The sequence below is a fragment of the Neovison vison genome, chromosome 1 (assembly GCF_020171115.1).
Source record: "Neovison vison isolate M4711 chromosome 1, ASM_NN_V1, whole genome shotgun sequence".
NCBI classification, from domain to species: Eukaryota; Metazoa; Chordata; class Mammalia; order Carnivora; family Mustelidae; genus Neogale; species Neogale vison.
Genome location: NC_058091.1, coordinates 2,535,249 through 2,554,463, shown reverse-complemented (window position 1 = coordinate 2,554,463; position 19,215 = coordinate 2,535,249). Strand labels below are relative to the sequence as shown.

The 19,215-nt window shown below is 53.8% G+C and overlaps 1 protein-coding gene across 2 annotated transcripts in view; it reads right to left on the bottom strand.

Annotated features, from left to right (window-relative positions):
* RPS6KA2 (ribosomal protein S6 kinase A2) overlaps positions 1-19,215 on the bottom strand; it is a 300,515-nt gene that overhangs the window by 77,022 nt on the left and 204,278 nt on the right. For both annotated transcript variants that reach the window (XM_044242450.1, XM_044242461.1), the window contains one exon: positions 5,738-5,854. In XM_044242450.1, the coding sequence (XP_044098385.1) occupies positions 5,738-5,854 (117 nt within the window). The remainder of the gene's footprint in view (positions 1-5,737; positions 5,855-19,215) is intronic.

The following is a 19,215-nucleotide window of genomic DNA, read 5'->3' as shown; positions in this document are numbered from 1 at the left end:
TTTATTTTTTAAATAAACTGACAAATGACAAAGTGGTGAGCTTATGATGTTTACATAAAAGTTCTATAAGCTGTGTATACAGTTTTTTATGTAAAATATTAAAAGACTATGATGATGACTTTAAAAAAAAAAAAAAGGCCAAGTGGACTCGGCCTTACTTGAGTCGACAGAACGGTACGTGGGGGAGTTTGGGGGAAAAAATCCAGTAAAATAAATATGTAAAAGTTCCTCCAGCATCTCCCTTCCTCACAGGACTCTGCCCGGTGTCTGCTCTGTGACCTGGAAAACACGACGTCCCCACACAGGAATGCGGGTTCCGGGAGTCCGTTCTCGGTTCACCGCATGCTCTCCAGCCTGGGAGGCAGCTTCTGACACGGAGCATCCTGGCCTAGGGGCAGCTCCTGCCCAGCCACTGCCGGCACTCGGGGCACAGACCAGGGTCAATGCCAAGGATCCCTACCTCCCCCGCCCAGAGAGAAATGAGGGCAAGAGGGACAAGCCGGACCCACTGGATGCTGCCCCCAGGAATGAGGGCCGGGCAGCCAGGGACCGTTAGGAGCAGGTTCCCCTTTCCCTTTGGATTTGGACTACTCTGCCACTGAGCGTTACTGTTTATCTTTGGGGGACATGTGACATGTCGGCACTTACCGGCTGGATGAAGCCGGCTGTGGCGCAGGTCCCCGGGGCCAAAGTCTGGGGTCTCATGGCCACACAGGGTGAGACACAAGCGTGTGCAGACAGGGGCTCTGCGTGGGGGCGTCCTGCCGGGGATGAGCCTCCCGACGGGCGAGGAGAGCCGCCCCAGCCGGGGTCAGAAGGCCGGGCTGTGCAGAGAAAAACTCTAGCGCACGACGCGTTACGTCCTCTGACTCATGGGAAGTCGTGCACCCTGCAGTGTGTCCGCACACGCTCTGGTCCCCTCAGGTCTCCAAGTCCTGTCCCCAGGCTGATGCAGGCGCGTGGACAGGGGGAGCAGCCAGGATCCGCGTGTTGGGCGGCAAGCCAGTGAGCAGGTGGGAGAGGCTGGGGCCCCCCAGAGGGGCCTGGGCCCGAGCATCAGTGCCCAGCACCCCAGAAAGAAAGCTGTGCCCTAAAAGGCATGGGGCTGAGGGGCAGGGCTGTCCGTGGCGGGAAGGGGCTGTTGGCTAAACAACGACTCTAGCCGAGGGGGAGTGTGGACTCTGGGCGCAGAACACTGCAAAACTGGACCTAAACACTCCAGCTGAGCCCCGGCCACGGGGCCGAGGACGGCCGTGCGGGGCCGCGGGCTGGGCCACTGAGTCAGCACGCGGAGAAGCTGCCGCGGTTCCTTGCTCAAGCCCTCCGTGCACCTCCACTGGGGTCGCGGACCTACCGGCGCTTCACAGTGAAGCCCACCTGTCAGCCCCACGACGGGCGATCTCAGAAGATCGGTAACAGCATCACAACTGCTCTTCCAACGTGTGCGAGAGCGGAGCCGTCTCGTCTGCATTCTCGTCCCTTTGTCCAGCTCCTCCCCCGCAAGGTAAGGACGGGTGCGTGACGCACACGGGGAACACGCCCGAGAGCGTACGTATGAGCTCAAGGACTCACGCAGACCCCGTTCCGCCCGAGGCTGCCCTGGACGCCGAGACCTCGGGGTCCGCCCTCCATTAAGAGTAGCGGAAATGATGCCAAATTTTGCATGACGCTTTGCTCATAAAACCATTTTCTCTTTCGTATTTCAGGCTTTTGAAAACGAGGTGATTGATGGTGACGCTGTTTATACACACGTGTCATTAAAAGAGCTCTTCCCTTTCTGGAAAGAGCTGGAAGAAACTCCATTCTCGCCGTGCTCCGAAGCCCGCACGACGCGCCGGGCCGTGGGGTACGACTGGAACCACAGCGGGAGGGACCCCGGGGTAAGCAGGGCCCGACAGGAGGCAAACAGAGCCTTGAGGGCACAAGCTACGGTGCCGTCAGTGCCACAGTGAAGACGGTCACGGGTGCGAAGACCGGCTCGAGCCACAGGTGGCCGCTCCCGACCGCCGCCCCGTGCCGCTGCCTCTGGGGCCGGACGTACATCCCCAGGAACACATTCCGTTGCAGTGAGATAAGTTCTGGTTAATCCCAGTAATTTCAGCACCTGCAGGGCGGACCTTCCGTCTCTAACCCAGCTGTACTGTGCTCCCCAGTCCGTTCCGACCGCTTCTTTACCAGCTCAGCATGGAACATGCAAGGACATTGCTTGGGGACACACAGAGACAGATCCCGTGTCACTCTACATCGCCCCGAATCTTCAGGAGTCGTTGTAATCAGCAAAGCCACTGCCGGATTCAGCAAACCTCTCAGCTCTGAGCGCCGCAGCGTCGCGACCCCCACAGGGGGCCGGCTGGGGGCGGTCGTGCACCTGCCGGGGATGCCGCCGGACGCCGGATCCGTCCTCCGAAGGAAGACGTTTAAACACCCATTCTTATGTGCTACCAACTAAGTGACAGGAAAGCAAGGGCATGTTTTTGTTTGGATTGATCCCGTCCCAGAACATGGGAATTGTCATCTGCCTCTCTCCCCTAAATATTTTAAAGAAAAGAATGTTCCCACACCGACCCCTGGTGTTTACCCACGAGGAACACCAAGGAACAGGCAAGGGGACGGGAAGGAGGGCGACGGCGTCACTTCTGGGTCTCTGGGGGCTCCGACGCCTCTCCTGCCTGCAGACTCTCAGGGAGCACCTGGTCCACACCAGGCCCCTGACACCGGGACACTGTGCTGCATCTTCCAGAGTTTCACTGTTTTCCCGATTCAGTGCTTAAATCTCTCCGAGTACGAGGCTGATTCTCCTGACCAGGCACCGCTGCTGCCTGTGCTCTCTGGACACCCTTGACATCCTGACGGCTTGACAAATGACTAACGACCAGAGATGCTCTCCATTACTCCCAGCAAACTGCTCTGGAAAACTGGTTATTTTGCTTCCTATACTTTGCAGGACTGACCTGGAGAGAAGAGCTTGCATTGCCCTCCGTGTGGTCCTGCATGGGGCCCATAAGCCCCCGCCGTCCCTCCGAGAAATGCCACCAATAGGGAGTCATCTTCTGGGGTGGGGCTGCTTCCATCTGGGGACCAGTCCTCTGCTGCACAAATAGAACAGAGCCGCCGAGGGAGGACCCATCAGGGCCCCTGCTGTGGGCGGGATGGCAAAGGTCCCTGGGACGAGCCTGCCGTTGGACGCAGGCATCAGCGTGAAGGCCACGTGTGGGAGAGACGGCACTTACTCCTTCCTGCGGCTCCAGCATCTGCAGTCACCGCACAGAGCAAAGACGGAATGGACGGGCCCAGTGACAGGAGAACGGAAGGAACCAGTGACAGGTGAATACAGCCTAGGGACACTGAGGTCCAGATTAACTCTGGCTCTTTGCCCCTGGGAGCAGAGGCAAGAAGGGTGGAATGAGAACATTTAGTTCTGTCTTAGGTTTCTCTTCTAGATGGCAAAAGCAGGACGAGCCTGCATCAGGACGTACGGTGTTTATTAGGGGCGATGAGTAAAACACTGCGCAGTGTCGGAACATGCGGCGTTCCCCCTATTGTCATTAGTTTTGCTTTTATAAAAAATTCCCGACAGGCAGCACTGCATGGACTAAGAGAATGTCTACCTGCGGCTCTCTAGTGCCTGATGTTGGCCCCAAGGCATCCAGGGCCCTTCTGAGAGGTTTCCGGAGTCCTGTCCCGTTTGGTCAGCACCCCTTGTCCGCCGGGGGCTCTGGTCTTTACTCCCAGGCCCGGGGGGCCCCACCCACGAGCTGTGAATTAGGTTGTGAGCAGAGGCTGGAACACCTGTTCATGTGGCCACTGCCTCTTCCTCTTCGCTCCCGTGTTCGCCGTTACCTGCTGCGTCGTGTGTGGACCGGCCCCGTGCATGTGGATGAGCAGGTGCGCGGGAGGCCGGGGAGGACAGCACGGGGCCCGACAAGCACGGCTGCTCCCATGGTTCCACCAGATACCATTCGCCATTTGACTTGTTTTCTGAAGAACAGCTTTTTAAAGCAAATTCAAAATTTGAAATTCGGAGGGAATTGGACAAAGCCTTTTCTCCCTTCCTCTGGGGCCCCGGTCTGGGAGGAGGGCATCTTCAAGGGCAGCTTCTGTCCAGGTGAGTTTCTGGACAGACCCCTCGAGCCCCAGACGCATGGCTCTGTCAAGCTCAGAAACGTCAGTCTGTGGGTCTGTTCCCACAGCCGGAGCTGGGGGTGGTGGGTGGTGTCCACAGTGAGGTCAGAGGGACCCAATCACAAGGCAGTGCCCACAGTGGCCCACACCTGGACCGCTCGGCGGAGAATGTGCACCAGAAACAATCCCTGGGGAGTGTCTGTGGATTTGCTTGTCTCCGTTCTGAAATCCTAGTTCTTAGAGAAAGAATGATGCCTTCTCCTCTTTTCTGACATTTCTAATGAGCGGCAGACATTGCATTACCACTTCCGCAGGCTGCCTTGTGCCTTCAGTAACGCTCCCCAGGCTGTCAGAGACCGAAGCCTTTATTCCCTGCTTCCTGAACAATTTACAGTCCACATTACATGGCTGTTTTTGCAGGACACGAAACTCTGAATGCAGAAAATCTGGCGTGGCTGAAAGCGACTGTGTTTGTGTGTAACTGACTGTACACTCCTCCTTCCCACGTTACTGTACGGAAGCGGGAAAGAAAACACACAGGCAGTCCACCTTATATGCAGGCCAAAAGAGAAGGATTGCAAGCCATCCCGTTTTCATGGTCTGAAGAGACTTTGCAGAGCACCATTAGTGTGTTACTAGGCGTGCATGAAATCAGCAGGCGGCAGATTGCATCTTGACACAAAGTCCTCTGCAGAACGGGCAGATCTGGCGAATGTCCGGGCGGATCTGGCGAATGTCCGGGCGGATCTGGTGAATGTCCGCGTGCCGTGTCGCTGCTCTGCCTGTGTCCCAGGGAGGGGCCGTGCCGCTCTTCTCGGGCCCCGATACTCCAGAAATCACGCCGCAGGGTCTCCGGATTTCTCGCCGTTGCACGGGGACGTGGAGGACCCAGCACCGCGCTGGAAGGACTCTCACGCAGCCGTCACTGAAGATGTCTGCGGGACCGGACGCGGCCGGAGTGAAGGGCCGCCCCCTTCTCATTCCTGGGAGGGACCAGCCTCACCACACCTTCCCGGTGACACAAAGGGCATGATTCTGTGTGCAGATAAGCAGAGGCCCTGACTGCGTGGCCGTCCAATCACACGGCTCAGTGCCGACCCCATCGCGCAGAGAGGGAAACCGAGGCTCGAGAGCGCGTCTGCACAGCTGAGACACCGGGCAAGGAGATGAGGCCGGCGGCATCATCTGACCCCTGGGTGCCGGCCGTGCGCCAGCACGAAGGACGCTGCTTTCTTCCTTCTGGTCAAGTCTGCTCTTGGGGAGGCACGGCCTCAAGGTCAAGAATGCTCCTCACCGTGGGGATGAGGAGACGCCCAGGAAGTCCGAGCAGAGGGGCACGGTGCGGGCATTCCTGCGGGCCCACACGGTCGTGGTTCGCGGGCCCCGCACGCGTCGTGAGCGTGCAACATGGGTGTGGGTGGCAGTGTGCACGGGGCTCGCAGACGGGGCGCTGTCCGCGAGCCTCACGCCCTTGGCCTCCAGGTCACGGCGCCCGGGTTCAGGAGCCGGCCTGGCCGTCGCTCACCTCCCCTGACATTCCAGCGCTACCCGCCCTGGCATGGGGGACCTGCCACGGCGCGAGCCCCGCTCGGGCGGAATCGAAGCTGCAGCTTACCTTTCCGTAGGATCCTTGTCCTAGAACTTTGAGCAGTTCGAACTGGGAGGGGTCGGCCTTCTCGAAGCCTTCCTTCACATGGTGGCTGATGTCGATCTCCTGGACGGTGCCTTCCTCCTGCAAGACAGCAGCGGCACCCGGTGAGGACCCCACCCGCGGCTCCTCCTGGCTCACCGCCTCCGCCCTACACCGAAGTTACCCGTGCTGGCTAAGGTACGGATTTTAAGGACTGTGGTGAAGGCAGGGAAAATCTCTTCTCCACCCTCAAGGTCTTCCAGCTGGACTGAGCTAAATTTACATGAGACTGATGAATAGGAGAAAAAAATCAAAGTATTATTCTGTGTGCGCAGAGGGTCAATGACAACACTGAGACCTAGAGAAATGACCAGAATGGGCAGTTCTTTTTTTTTTTAAAGATTTTATTTATTTGAGAGAGAGAACGAGCGAGTACAGACAGAGGGGAGGGGTAGAGGGAGAGGGAGAAGCAGGCTCCTGGCTGGGCAGGGAGTCCGATCGGGGACTCGATCCCAGAACCCTGGGATCATGACCGGAGCTGAAGGCAGAGGCTTCACCGACTGAGCACCCCAGTGCCCCCAGTTTTTATTTGTTATAGACAAAAGGACAACACATCTGCCAGGAATTGGCCAAAGAAGGCCTGACCTTGGGAGCGTCTATTAATTAGGAATTCTAAAGAGGATTTGCGCTGGGGCAGAGAACCAGGAGAAAGTAGCAAAGCCTCCTTTCTCTAGGGACAGACGGTCTCTAGTTCCTGGTAATGGGTGGTACCCTCCACAGGGCGGGCATGCCGTGACACGTGTGACATCACAGAGCTTCACACCGTTGTCCTCATGTGTGCCTATCTTGGGAAGCAGGCCAGGGGAGCTGGCACTGTGTTCTTTTCTGCATGGATATTTGTCCTTAGGTCTTATCTCAAGGACACGGCAGAGGTTCTCCACAAAATCCATCCTGCATCTAACACTTTGGGCCAAAGTTGGGATAGGGAAGATCATGAACCCCTGCAGCAGAATGAACCTCCGGGGCTCTGTCCTAATGTCTACGGGCTGTGCTGCAAAGGGCCATCTGCAGGCCCCACACGCGGCCCTGGCTTGTGACATGAAGACGCGTGTCCTCCTCCTCCTCCTTGAAGCATATCTTTGGCTCAGCTAATGCCAAATGCTTTTCATGTCTCCCAGGGACCATGTTTCAGAAGAAGCAGTCAGATAGGTTTTTTTCTGCCAGTCCAGAAGCAAGATTCCCCAGTAGGAAAAAAAAGCCCTTGATCTTTCAATGAAAACATTGACAGAAATCACCATGATTTCTTCATCAGAGAACTTCCTGTCCCCAAAGACGCATCACTTCACTTAGAACCCTGGGAATCCGCCCGACGCCAGCAATGGGAAATTGGAAAGCCGGAAAGGAGGCGCTTTTCCTGACAGCAGAGCCTAACTGCTGCGGAGTCCCTGCTCTGCTTCTCCCAGACCCCCTTTCCAGCCCCTCCGTCCGTCCGAGCACTCACCCCTGCTCCGTCATCTTGGCACTGGGCGAAGTGCTGAAAACCAGCAGAATGGGTGGGCCGAGAAGCTCGTCTAAAAATAGCGACCAGTAATCACAAGCACATTGTGTTCTGGGCACTCAGGACTTCTCATTGTTTCTTTCATTCCTTAGAAAATGGTTTTGAAGTAGAGATTCAGTCCCAGTGAGGCCCAGAGCCGCCAGTGTGGGAGATGGGCTTCCACTCCCGGGGCGCTGGGACGCCCGGCTTCTCGCCCGTCTTAGTCCAACAGCAGATACTTTCAAGCGAAATCAGAATAACATAGATCACATTACAACGGTCTCTCTAAAATGTAAAAAATTTCAGTTTCTCAAAAGTTATGAATTGTACTGTTTTATCTCTGTGTAACCAGCACTGGACACGTTTTAAAGTAGAGTCAGGGGGCGCCTGGGGGGCTCAGTGGGTTAAACCCTCTGCCTTCGGCTCAGGTCATGGTCTCAGGGTCCTGGGATCGAGCCCCGCATCGGGCTCTCTGCTCAGCGGGGAGTCTGCTTCCTCCTCTCTCTCTGCCTGCCTCTCCGCCTGCTTGTGATCCCTGTCTGTTCAATAAATAAATAAAATCTTAAAAAAAATAAAAATAAAAAAATAAAGGAGAGTGAGGTCGTACGCGCTGCAACACCTCACCCCAGGCAATCTGCCTACGCGGGAACGTGTCGCTTTTTCTCTTCCGGTGGAGAGAGAACGCTCCAATTTCCACCTCGTTGAGGATTTGCCATTTTTGCACAAGGGATAGTTTTTCTGATTGTGAGCAGAAACAATGAATATAGCCAAAATGGATTCTTTTTGATTCGTTCATAAGGTTCCAGGAGCGCGGGTAGGAGACGGCCAACTAGAGCGTCACTGATTTGTGATCAGGTCTGGAGTAAGTAAGGATCTGGAGCGCAGGCCACCCGTCGGGGTCATCGTTAGACTGCAGGCTGGGGAGGAAGTCACGGTTACAGACTTGCCCACTAACGTCTCGGACCTCCTGGACCAGCCCCTTTTCTGTTAACACAGCACGTTCCAGCCACAGGCCCACTGACCACCCTCTCCCTACGCCGCTGTCCATCCCCCAGAATCCCGATTTCCCTCCTGAAATAACTTCCATCACGCAGCCGTGGTAAAGCAGTCCCCACGCCACAACAAGGTCATAATTCCCCAAATCCCATCTTTCCGCGGCTTCGTTAACAAAGTCACATGCTGAGTAGAAAGTCCAAGTCACGCTGAGCACGGGCGCAGGGGGACAGCACGGGCGCAGGGGGACGGCACGGGCGCAGGGGGACGGCACGGGCGCAGGGGGACGGCGCAGGGCGTGGACTCTCAGCGCGGCCGCTGCGATCTCCCCCGACCACACTTCACAGCACGTGTGTGTTTCATGACCATTCCGGATGGTTCCTCCTCTTCAGGCGCTCTTTGCGGAGAGCCGGAGGCCCTCGGGGGCAGTTAATGAGGTCACTCCACACACTGGGACGCGGACCGGTGGCGCTCTTTCTGTGGGAGCCCCCTGTGCCCGGTCCTGGACATCCCCACCGCGTCCGCGCTCCCGGAGCTCAGCCGGTGAAGCCGACGTCACACCGTTGTCGCCGGACGCAGGCCCGGCCAGCTTCCCAGCGGTCCCCTCCTCCCGGCCCGCCGCGCCCCTCCCACTGCAGCCGTTTACCTTCTTACGTTTCAGATCGAAGGCTCACAGACAAATCTCTGCGAACACTTCAAGGGTTGTGTGTTTTCGCTGCCCAAGAACTTAGAGCAAACGCACCCAAAGCCCACAGCTAGTTTCCCCTCGGAGAAGGGGCTGGGAGACCTCGGGCTCCGTCCCCGATCACTGGCGCGGTGGCTCTCCTCCCACGTGAGCTCGGGAAGGTCTTTAAGAGCAAAACCCGAGGGTGTCCCATTTAGATTCCGGAGTTTTGCCTTTGTAGTGACATTTTGGCTTGAATTTGCCTGAGGATACTTTTTCTCTTTCCCAAAAACTTAAACGAAAGAAAGGGGGCGGGGCAAGGGGAGGTGAGGGGAGGGGAAAGGAGGAAAGGTTGAGCCAACATTGACCACAGGGGCCCGTGTCGCAGGAAACACGCAGATGCAGGCAGGGAGGGGGCCATGCCCAGGCATGTCTGCCCTGTTTCCAGATAGAATGTCCTGTTTTTTGGCCGATCGTTGCCCAAAAGGGCATCAAAATGACCCACGTCTCATTTTGAAATAAATGCCTTTTCTTTGTTATCAGACAGGCTATTTTATCTGGAACTCTGTGGATTTTAATATTATTCCTTTAAGAAAATAAACTCTGTCCCTAGATGCTTTACACAGGACACTAAACATTTGGTTTCTAGTGTGACTCCTGTAAAGGGTTTTTTTAAATAGGTTGAGAAATTTGGTGGGGAGAAAGTGGTACCTTGCTTCACAAGCAAGAGGGTTTCAAAATGTTCCAATACGAGAGAGAAAAGCTAGAGAAGAAAGGGGGTTACATAACATCAATACGTAACAAGATAATTTGTGACAATGAATTTTTAAAATCCCCATTGAATTGTGTTTGGACTTCTGACGGGTCCCAGAGCTTGTCAGGCAGGGAACCCAGCAGTGTCGGGAGGGGCTGGTGGGCTGCGGCTGTGCAGAACCGGCAGGTGGGGGACACCTCACAGCGGCCCTCTCCTCCCTGTACAAGGTCCCCTTCTTAGAGTGTCCTCCGTTCCGAGGCACCGGATTTTCATTTATTTATTTATAAAGATTTTATTTATTTATTTGATAGACACAGAGAGCACCTGTAGGCAGAGCTGGAGGCAGAGGGAGAGGAGAAGCAGGCTCCCCTCAGAGCAGGAAGCCTGATGCGGGACTTGATACCAGGACCCTGGGATGATGACCCGAGCTAAAGACAGACGCGCAACTGACTGAGCCACCCGGGCGCCCTTCGTGTCATTTTGAAAAGGAGAATATTTGTGAAAAGCATGTGCAGATTAAAAGTTGTCAACTGTGAATGATAAAGACATAGAACATAAAAATTGGGCAAGTGCCAGCTTCACCTCCAGAACAGGGGGCAGAGTTCATTCTAGAAATCACCAATCACAGGTAGGATATCAATCCCGTGAAGGGTACAGAATGGATGATGAAACAGGTGGTTTATAAAAGTGTAGAAAACAACGAGGAAAGGGCCTAGCCTCTGCGTCGCTGGGAGCAAGTCCGTCAGAACCACGGGGGAGCAAGGGGTTCATCAAATGTGCAGACCCTGGGGTGGGGGTGGGCAAGGCCTGGACCCTGCGGAGGACGGGGTCCTGGCTCGGATGCAGAATGGGGTTGCACGGAGCTTCCCGGCTCACACCAGCCCTCCCTCCCTCCTTCAGCGCTTCCCACCGACATAGTGTGTACCCCTCTCCGTGAAAACAAACCTTCATTGTCCCCCCCGGCCCCCCCTCCAGGCTATCCCAGGGGCAGACACGACTCTGAAGGGATTTTCCAAACTCAGGGTCTCCAGTAGTTCCTCTATCCACTGGCTCTGGCTTCCACCATCTCCCACCAAGTCCGGACAGAGCACTGCACCGGGGGTCAGACCCCCAAGCTACCCACCACTGTGTCTTCCTCAGGACGTCTTCCTCACGGGCACCCGGTGTCCTGCTTCCTGGGACCCTCCTCCCTCCCCATTCTTCTGGCTCCTTTCCTCCTTCCTTATCTCCCCGCCTCAGTCCCTGGCCTTCTCCCCCGGAATCACCCCCTTGGACCTCACCCCAACCTATGGCTTTACACCAACCTTTGGACGGGACATCTCCCCAGGACTCCGACCCTGGAGGCCCATCACAAGCAGCTGAATGTGTGCCAGAGCCGCCTGAGGGGCACAGGGTCCCGTGTCCTCCTTGAGGTTTTTCTTCATGTGTGGGGGGGTGCAAGGTCCACTGGGACTTGTCGCCAGCACCCCTGCCCTGTGAGTCCACGAGGCCTCCTCAAGTTCAGAGCTTTGCCAACTGTCATCAAGGAGACGGTCAGCGTTCACCAGTGGCCCCTCGTTCTGGGTTCTCCCTCTAACACAGGTTTTGGCCTCTGAATATTTGCTACTAACTTCCCAACTCACCAAAGCATTTCCGTATTTTAAGAAAGATGTAAAGATGCAGAGAGTATCCAGTAGTATAGACTGGTTTTAGGAACACAGTCTAGGGAGTTGCTAGAAGCGGCAGTTTGGGGATGCTTCTGAGGCAGAGAAAAACCACCACAGCTGTCTGTGTCTCCTCTGGGAGGTACAGCTCAGAGCGGAGGCTCCAGAGGACCCCGGGAGGTGTGGGGTGGCGTGGGGGGGGTAGTGGGCCGTGGGGGGCACCCCTGGGAGCTCCTGAACCGTCTCTGTAGGTTTGGGGTCTTTGTTCCCAGTAGAGCTTGCTGGACCCATGAAGACACACGGCTCACTACGGAAACCCCGGGGAGGATGGCTTTGTTCATAGCGCTAATATGACGTGAGAATGACCAGAACCACAAACCTTAAGAGCCAGAAGGACCCCCTTCTTTCAGACAGGTTGGGGGGCTCCTTCAGCGCATCGGGGGCCTGGACCCACCCTGCAGGCAGCACCACGGCCCTCGGAGCAGGCCCGGGCCCGGTGGGAGCAGCGTTGCACCTGCCTTGGGCAGCGTGTCTGCTCTCTCCGCCGGGCGGGGACAAGGCCCCCTGCGTTTGTCCCATCCATTTCTCGGGACACTATGTCTGCAGAAACTTTCCTCTCCATCTCTCAGGGGCAAAAATAAGCTGAGCCACTTAGTATAGGACACGAGTGGAAACCACGCTGGTCCTATCACTTGCTGGAATCCAGACCAAACAGGGATAGCTTTATTTAGGAAAAAATCTACAATTGCACAGGAGGGAGGTGATAAGGAAGGCTGAGGTCTGGGAACAGAAAGGAACATGCTGGTGAAACGCGGAGACAGCGGACAGAAGCTCTGAAATTTCAGGAGTGGGACACACGACACCCGAGCAGGGGAAAGATGGGCTCAGCTGCCCGAGATCTGTTTCCACCCTGCTCATTTCCAGGGTAGGAAACACACGTGTGTTTGACCCGGTGCTCGTGGGCCGCAGAATCCCCGCGGGCCGGGCATCTGTGCCGACACACACAGCCCGCTGCTCACACTCCTCCCGGGACCCTGCGTGTCCTTCTTCCCAGGGAAAAAGCATCAGCAGAGAGGCGCCGTCCCCGGGGTAGCTCACAGCCGGGAACACTGGGCCAGGACGGGGCGTCTGCACCAGGCGTCAGGGCAGCACGGAGTGAGGGACACAGAGGCGGCACGGGAGACGCGGCTGAGCCAATGCCCCTCCCTTCCATCCCAAATCCTGCCCTCGCCCGCCTCCACTCCTGTTAGTTCTGGTTGTCGAAGTGAGGTGAATGTTCCCCTCTGTGCTCCCCCGGCGGTCCGGCTTTCTTTGCCACCCTCACCTGCTGTCCCCTCCAATCACCCTCCTGTCCATCCTCCGGGAGGGCCCCCTGCCCCGGCCCCCGGGGAAGCAGCGTCCGTGAGGCGCGAGGCACGGGGCTGTGGCGCCGTCCCCCTCTGTGCACGGCCTTCCCCACCTGTCCTCCAAGGCTGCCTTTGCTGAGGTGCTCGCGGGTCGGCTCTAACGCGAGACGAGACCGGCCCCGTTTGCAGATGTGAATTTAAGCAGAGCCTCACGACTGGGTGTGGCTGGAAAACGTGGGCCTTGGGTCTGGCCCCAGAGACGTCTCCTCCAGGAACCGACGGCCTTCTGGGGGGATGGTGGGGTTCTGCGGCAGCAGGACGGGCGCCCAAAGGGGGCTGACGACCTTATTCCTTTGCACAACTTTAAATCAGCTCCCAGTAAAGACCGGCGGAGGGTGATGGGCCCCCGGCAGGAGCTCACCGAACAGACAGTTACCAGCACGCTGCTTCTCTTCCTCTTCCTCAGAACCTTTACACGTCGGGTCTGAGGCGCACGGCACGGAGACGGATGTACTGAGCAGTAAGAGAAAACACAGGCTTTAAAATCCCAAATGAGGAGCCTACGTGATGACAGCCCACAGCGGCAGTATTGCTGAGGAAGCTACAGTCGTACCCCAGTGAGAGCTGGTGTGACAAACGTCATGCTTTTTCCAGCAAAGGGAACATGTCGTTTATCTGAATATCACCTTCTCCAAGACTGAAGTATTTATGTATTTCTTTTTTACTTATTCAAGTTTATTCATTAATTTTTTTTTAGTAATCTCTACACCAAACATGGGTCTTGAACTCACGACTCCAGGATCAAGAGTCGCATTTCTTCCGACCGAGCCAGTCAGGCGCCCCAATTATTTGTGCATTTCTGACCTGATATCTTCGTTTTATTTATTTTCCCCAAATCGACACTTTGTAAATGTTTGATAAGTACCTCTATTAGAACAAGTTATCAAAAACGAGTGTTCCTAGGGCTCCTGGGTGGTCCCGTCTGTTAAATGCTCAGTGCTGATTCCCGCCCAGGTCAGGACCTCAGGGTCGCAGGATCCAGCCTGGAATCAGGCTCCCCGCTCAGCAGAGTCTGCTTGGGTTTCTCTCTCCTGCTGCCCCTCCCCCACAGCTGCACACTCTCTCTCTCTCTAAAATAAATAAATCTTTAAAAAGAAACAAACAACAACAAAAACCCTGATGCTCCTGATGGGGCAGCATAAGGAAACGCTGAATCAGCCAGTGGTTGGCAACCCCGTGCCTGAAGGGCTCTTTCGCTCACATGAGGCCGTTTTCCGTTTCGAGTCCCCTGCAAGCAGAGTCTGTGAACAGCCCTGGATCCCCAGCCCACACCTGGGCACCAGCCTTGCCCAGGATGCCCTGAGCCCCCCGGTCTGACAGTGACATGTCCGTTCTCATGACGGATCATGGCCTGCTCTTCTTCCCTCTCTAGCGAAAGGGTCAGTCCGTGGCCGGACTACACCGCTAGAGGCAGAAGACAAATCTACGAGTGTCGCTGTGGGGGTTTCACTTATTTTTCTCATCAGAAGAAACCCTGAGGTGTGGAACCACGGCTTTCCAGCACCATCCATAAGAAATTACATCCGGGGCTACTGGTCAGAGGGTAGGTTCAAATCTTCAAAAGGGCAAAGAATATTCTCTGAGACAATGTGAACCACCAACATCAACGGGTTGTTTGTATCTCTGGATGATGCAGAAGATCCTTCCTGTCAGTCTGTCCTGGGGAACGTGTCGTCAAAGGTACAAACTAATGAAAGTTTCTCTGGCATCCAGGTGCCAAACCGCCCAAAAGCCTAGTCAAGGGCAAACACTGCGCTGATGGCAGAAACCACGGGCTGTAGTAATTCCCGAGCTTGGGGGCTTAGGGTGACAGCACCTTCTCCAGTGGAGTGAGCAGAGGAAGGAGGGAGCCTGGGGAAAGACCAATGGGGTGTCTCTAAGCATAGCTGTGTAGAGAAAGAAATTTGGTTTCCACAAAGAAAAAGTGGCTTACGTAACAGACTTTTTTTTAATGGTCCAACAACTCCCGTGGCAATAGTTACTAAGACTGACGGCTCTGATTGGAAAAGCCTGATCCTGGAATGTGGACACTCCCAGCCCTTCCTCTGAAAGGAGACGGGCAGAGCAGCCCTCCCTGCAGGAGGGGCTGGCACCGGCCCCTGGGCAGGTCTAATCTGCTGAGGGCAGGCGAGCAGACTCTGTCCGGTACAGATAAGCACGAGCTATTCAAACTGATAACATTATTCCCATTCAGAGGGGAATAATTTGCAAAAGGATCGTAAGATCCCCCCCTTGCCTGGGGAGAATAAAGGCAGCACCATTTTCCAGGGGCAAGGACAGGATGAGGTCTGTTTTGGGGAAAATGGTTATTCAAGCCCTTAAAGAAAGCCCTGCTGTGATAGAAGGTCATCAGCTACAATGCAAGGAAGGATCTCAGGAGCCACTGTGTTTTAGAGAGAAAGAAACGGGAGCAGAGAGAAAAACTCCGGGAATAGGGAAGTGATGGTCTTCCCCGCCCACGGTCTTTAACCCATACAGAATTCCCACGTGTGTTCACACCTTCTGACCCAGGAATCTCAGTGTTCAGACTTTATAAGTAAAATTTGAATATAGGAAGCTGTTTTTACAATGCTTTTTAAAAAAATATCTAAGAATGAAGAAATGGGAAACAATTAAATGTCCAGGAAACTTGGACGACTTCGGTGAACGATGATCCATCGCCCGCGTGGGATTGTACATGTGGCATTGAAAGCGACTGTGCTGCTTACGATTGCTCCCGGAAAGATGGGATACTTGGGTGACACCTAACAAAAGGCATACAGTCGCCGTGTGCTGAAAACCAGAGAACGCTGCAGAAAGAATCCGAGAAGAGCTAAGTAGACACAGAGATGCCGTGTCTGCACAGCAGAAGACGCAACCGAGTGAAGAGGTTTAATTCTCTCAAAACTGATCCGTCGTATGAGGCAACTCGTATCAGAACCTCAACGAGGCGTTTCTGCAGGTGTAGACAAGCTCATTCTCAAAGGAAAGTGCAAATGCCCCAAACCAGACACAGCTAGAAACAATTCTGACAAAGACTGACCAAGGGGAAGGAGTCACCGGAGTCGTGTGACGGCTGACGAGGTCGCTGGAGTGATGGCGGGAGGCGGTCCTGGGGAGGGGCAGACGCCGGGGCCAACGGGACAGACGGGGAGCCCTGGAATGGACCCATCCAGTTACGCCCAGCTGCTCTCGGACAGCGATGGCAAGTTGATCTGATGGAGGACGGAGGGTCTTTTTGACAAAGAGCGCTGGACCAGTGGACCCCAAGGGAAAAAAACGGAAAAAAAATAAAATAAACGCAAAGTGACCTAAATCCCGTAACTTCTACAACAATTTACTCAAAGTGGATCGGAGATATAAATGTAACCGTAAAACTATGAAATGTTTAGTAGAAAAGATTCAGGACCAACAGTAGGGGCAAAGTTTTTAGATAGGATCCCGAAAAGCATGGTCCCTAAAAGGGAACATTGATAAATTGAACTTAATCAAAATTTAACATGTTTGCTTGGAAAGAGTCCGCAAAGAGGAAGAACAGAGATGCCAGAGGCTGGGAGAAAACCCTTGTAAAACACTCATCCAATAAAACACAAACCCAACAAAGGTCTGTGTCCACAACATGAAGAATTCTCGAAACTTGACAGTAAAATAAAACAAACAATCCGATTAAAAAACGGGCAAAAGAGATGAACAGTCATTTCACAAAAGAAGATACATGGACGGCAAGGAGCCACAGGAAAATATACTCAGCATCTTTAGCCACCAGAGAAATGTAAAACTGCAATAAGACACGGCTACTTGCCTATCCGTGACTACAGTAAACAGCAAAACAGTGATAACATCAATGCTGGCAAGGACACAGAGAAACTGGACCCCCATGACTGGCAGGGAAGGGAGGGACAGGGCCACTGGACCACTGGGACGTTCTTACAAAATGCATTCCCAACAAGGGCATCCTTGGACAGTAATCCCAGAGGAATGAACACTCTGTTCATATAAAACCCTTTCTTTGAAACACCCAGGCTGGGAGCAACCCAGATGTCCTTGGAGAGGCAAATGGCGAAGCGACCCGAGATTGATCATCGCACAACGACACGGAACAAACTACAGACGCACACCGCTTGGATGACTCGCCGGGGAATCCTATGGAGCAACTACAGCCGACCTCCACAGGCTGTATTCACAGGATTTGCTTTGTACGTCATTCTTGAAATGACGAAATTAAAGAGAAAAAGAGCATATTAGTGGTTGTCAGAGGTAGCGAATGGTGTAGGTGTGTCCATGGAAGAGTTGTCGGAGGGAGCTCTGTGGAGATGAGGCAATTCTGTGTCCTGACTGTAGTGGTGGTTACGTGAATGTACGTATGTAATGAAACTCAACTATACACTGACACACACACACACACAGACAGACACACACACACACACACACACACACACACAGACACGCACAGACACACACCGACACATACTGACACATATACATCGACTCACAGACACCGATACACACATATACACAGATACACACAGCTGGTGACGTCTGAACGAAGTCTGTTGATGGCACCACACGCCAAGTCCCTAGCTTTAACACGGCCACACTGTGACACAACGTATCACCGGCAGGGAAATTGGGTGAAGGGCAGAGAGGGGTTCCCTACTAGCTTTTGTAACTTCCTGCAACCGTGTAATTATTTGAGAATTAAAAAATTTTAAAGTGATTTTGAAGTCACTGAAAGAGTCTTATCACAAGATTGTAAATTTAAGGAGGCAGTCTATGAATTTTATGTACACGATGGTGATCATGATATTTAAAAGATGTGTAAGAAAATATTTATGGAAAATATTTTGAGGCATTAATGGTGGCAAAATTGGAGGACTACAAATGACTCATTTTCTTCCCATTGCTTTCTCAATTTCATTATAAAGAAATACAAACGTGATCAACAAGACCCAGGTTTCTATATAAGGAAACCTAAAACACAGTGAAGTCACCTAAATAACCATCTACGTGAGATGCCCACGTTCAGCCACTGCGCTCCTCCCCAGCAACACTGACGCACTATGGGAAGTTTAGGCAAAACTAAGTGTGAGCTAATTAAGCAGATAAAATCTCGCTGCAAGAAAGCAAAAAGACGGAAGCCAGCATTAAACACTTTGGATACCATTTCTGGATGCAAAGAAGAAACTTGCCATTTGGTGAAGAAGAAAGGCTCAATATTTTTAAAGCTATTAAAATTTTTATACTCGACACGCAGGATTCATCTTGTGGATTAACACAAAATTCCCCATCAGGGTGCAGATGGTAAACAGAAGCGTGCGCTCGGCGGAGACCAGCGCGTACTTTCCAGCCTGGCGGGAGGCCAGGGAGTGAACAGACTATGTTCTTGGGACGCCAGGTATGTGGGGGAGGGTGGTACGGACTTAACTGGAAACCACCTCACAAAAGCTGGTTCAAAAGTGAGATTAGAGATGAATGTCTGCTACAGCTCATCAGACAGCCAAGCTGAGTGTGGTAACTTTCTCCTAAAAAGGTTGGTAGCTATAAATACCAGAGTTTACATTTTTTCCCTGAAGAGTCATGAGTAGAAATCCCAGCAAAATCAAGTGTGGTCGGTTTTGCAGTGTGTGTGGTGTGGGGGAGGGGAGCAATCCCTGCATTTCTGAGGGACGGTCCCATGGGAGTGGCCTTCCAGGATACAAAGCCAACTCGGGACTCGGTGTTCGGGCGACGGAGGAAAACCATTTCTGCCAACACTCCGGTCCTGGCTGTTTTTCCTGCCAGAAGCGGATCGTCGCTCCTACGCTTCCAGGAGACTGCCGATTTGGCGATCAGACTTTCGGAACACGGTTCTTGGAGCGGGTCTGCTGTATGCGCTCTATGTTCCTACCCCGATCATGCTTACAAATAGACTTCAGACAGAAAACGACCGGAAACTTCGAAATGAAGTTTAAAGAATTTCAGCAGCAAGGTACAGATAACTTTTTACCAACTTCCAAAACTGCTGAAAAGACAAAAACTTTTGGACAGAAACCTCATTCAAAGAAGTTAGCCGAAGACTCATCCCTCCGTCAGTTTTTGAACCATCTTAATTGACATTTTCAAAGATGACAAAACGTTTCTGCTAAAAAACAAAAGAGGCAGAGCTTCAGGTTTGGAATGCCGCACGGGCCCCACCCCACAGCCCCGGCCGAAGCCGGCGCTGGGAGAACCTGCCCAGGACAGCGCCATCGAAGGGAATCAAGCTGCCCTGAAATGCACACAGGCGGAGAGTTTGCGGCAGCAGCTGGAAGTGACAGGCTCCCGGCGGTCACGAGCACAGACAGAGCGTGTCACAGAGGTGGCAAACAGCTGGTCTTTGCAGCACGTCCTTCTCGAGGTCTCTGACACGGCAGCTCACGGCCGTCAGCAGGACACCGGAGACGGAGGACTGGAAGAGCCAGGATAGCGCCCATGGGCAACCTGGACAATTACAACTTCACCTCCTGTA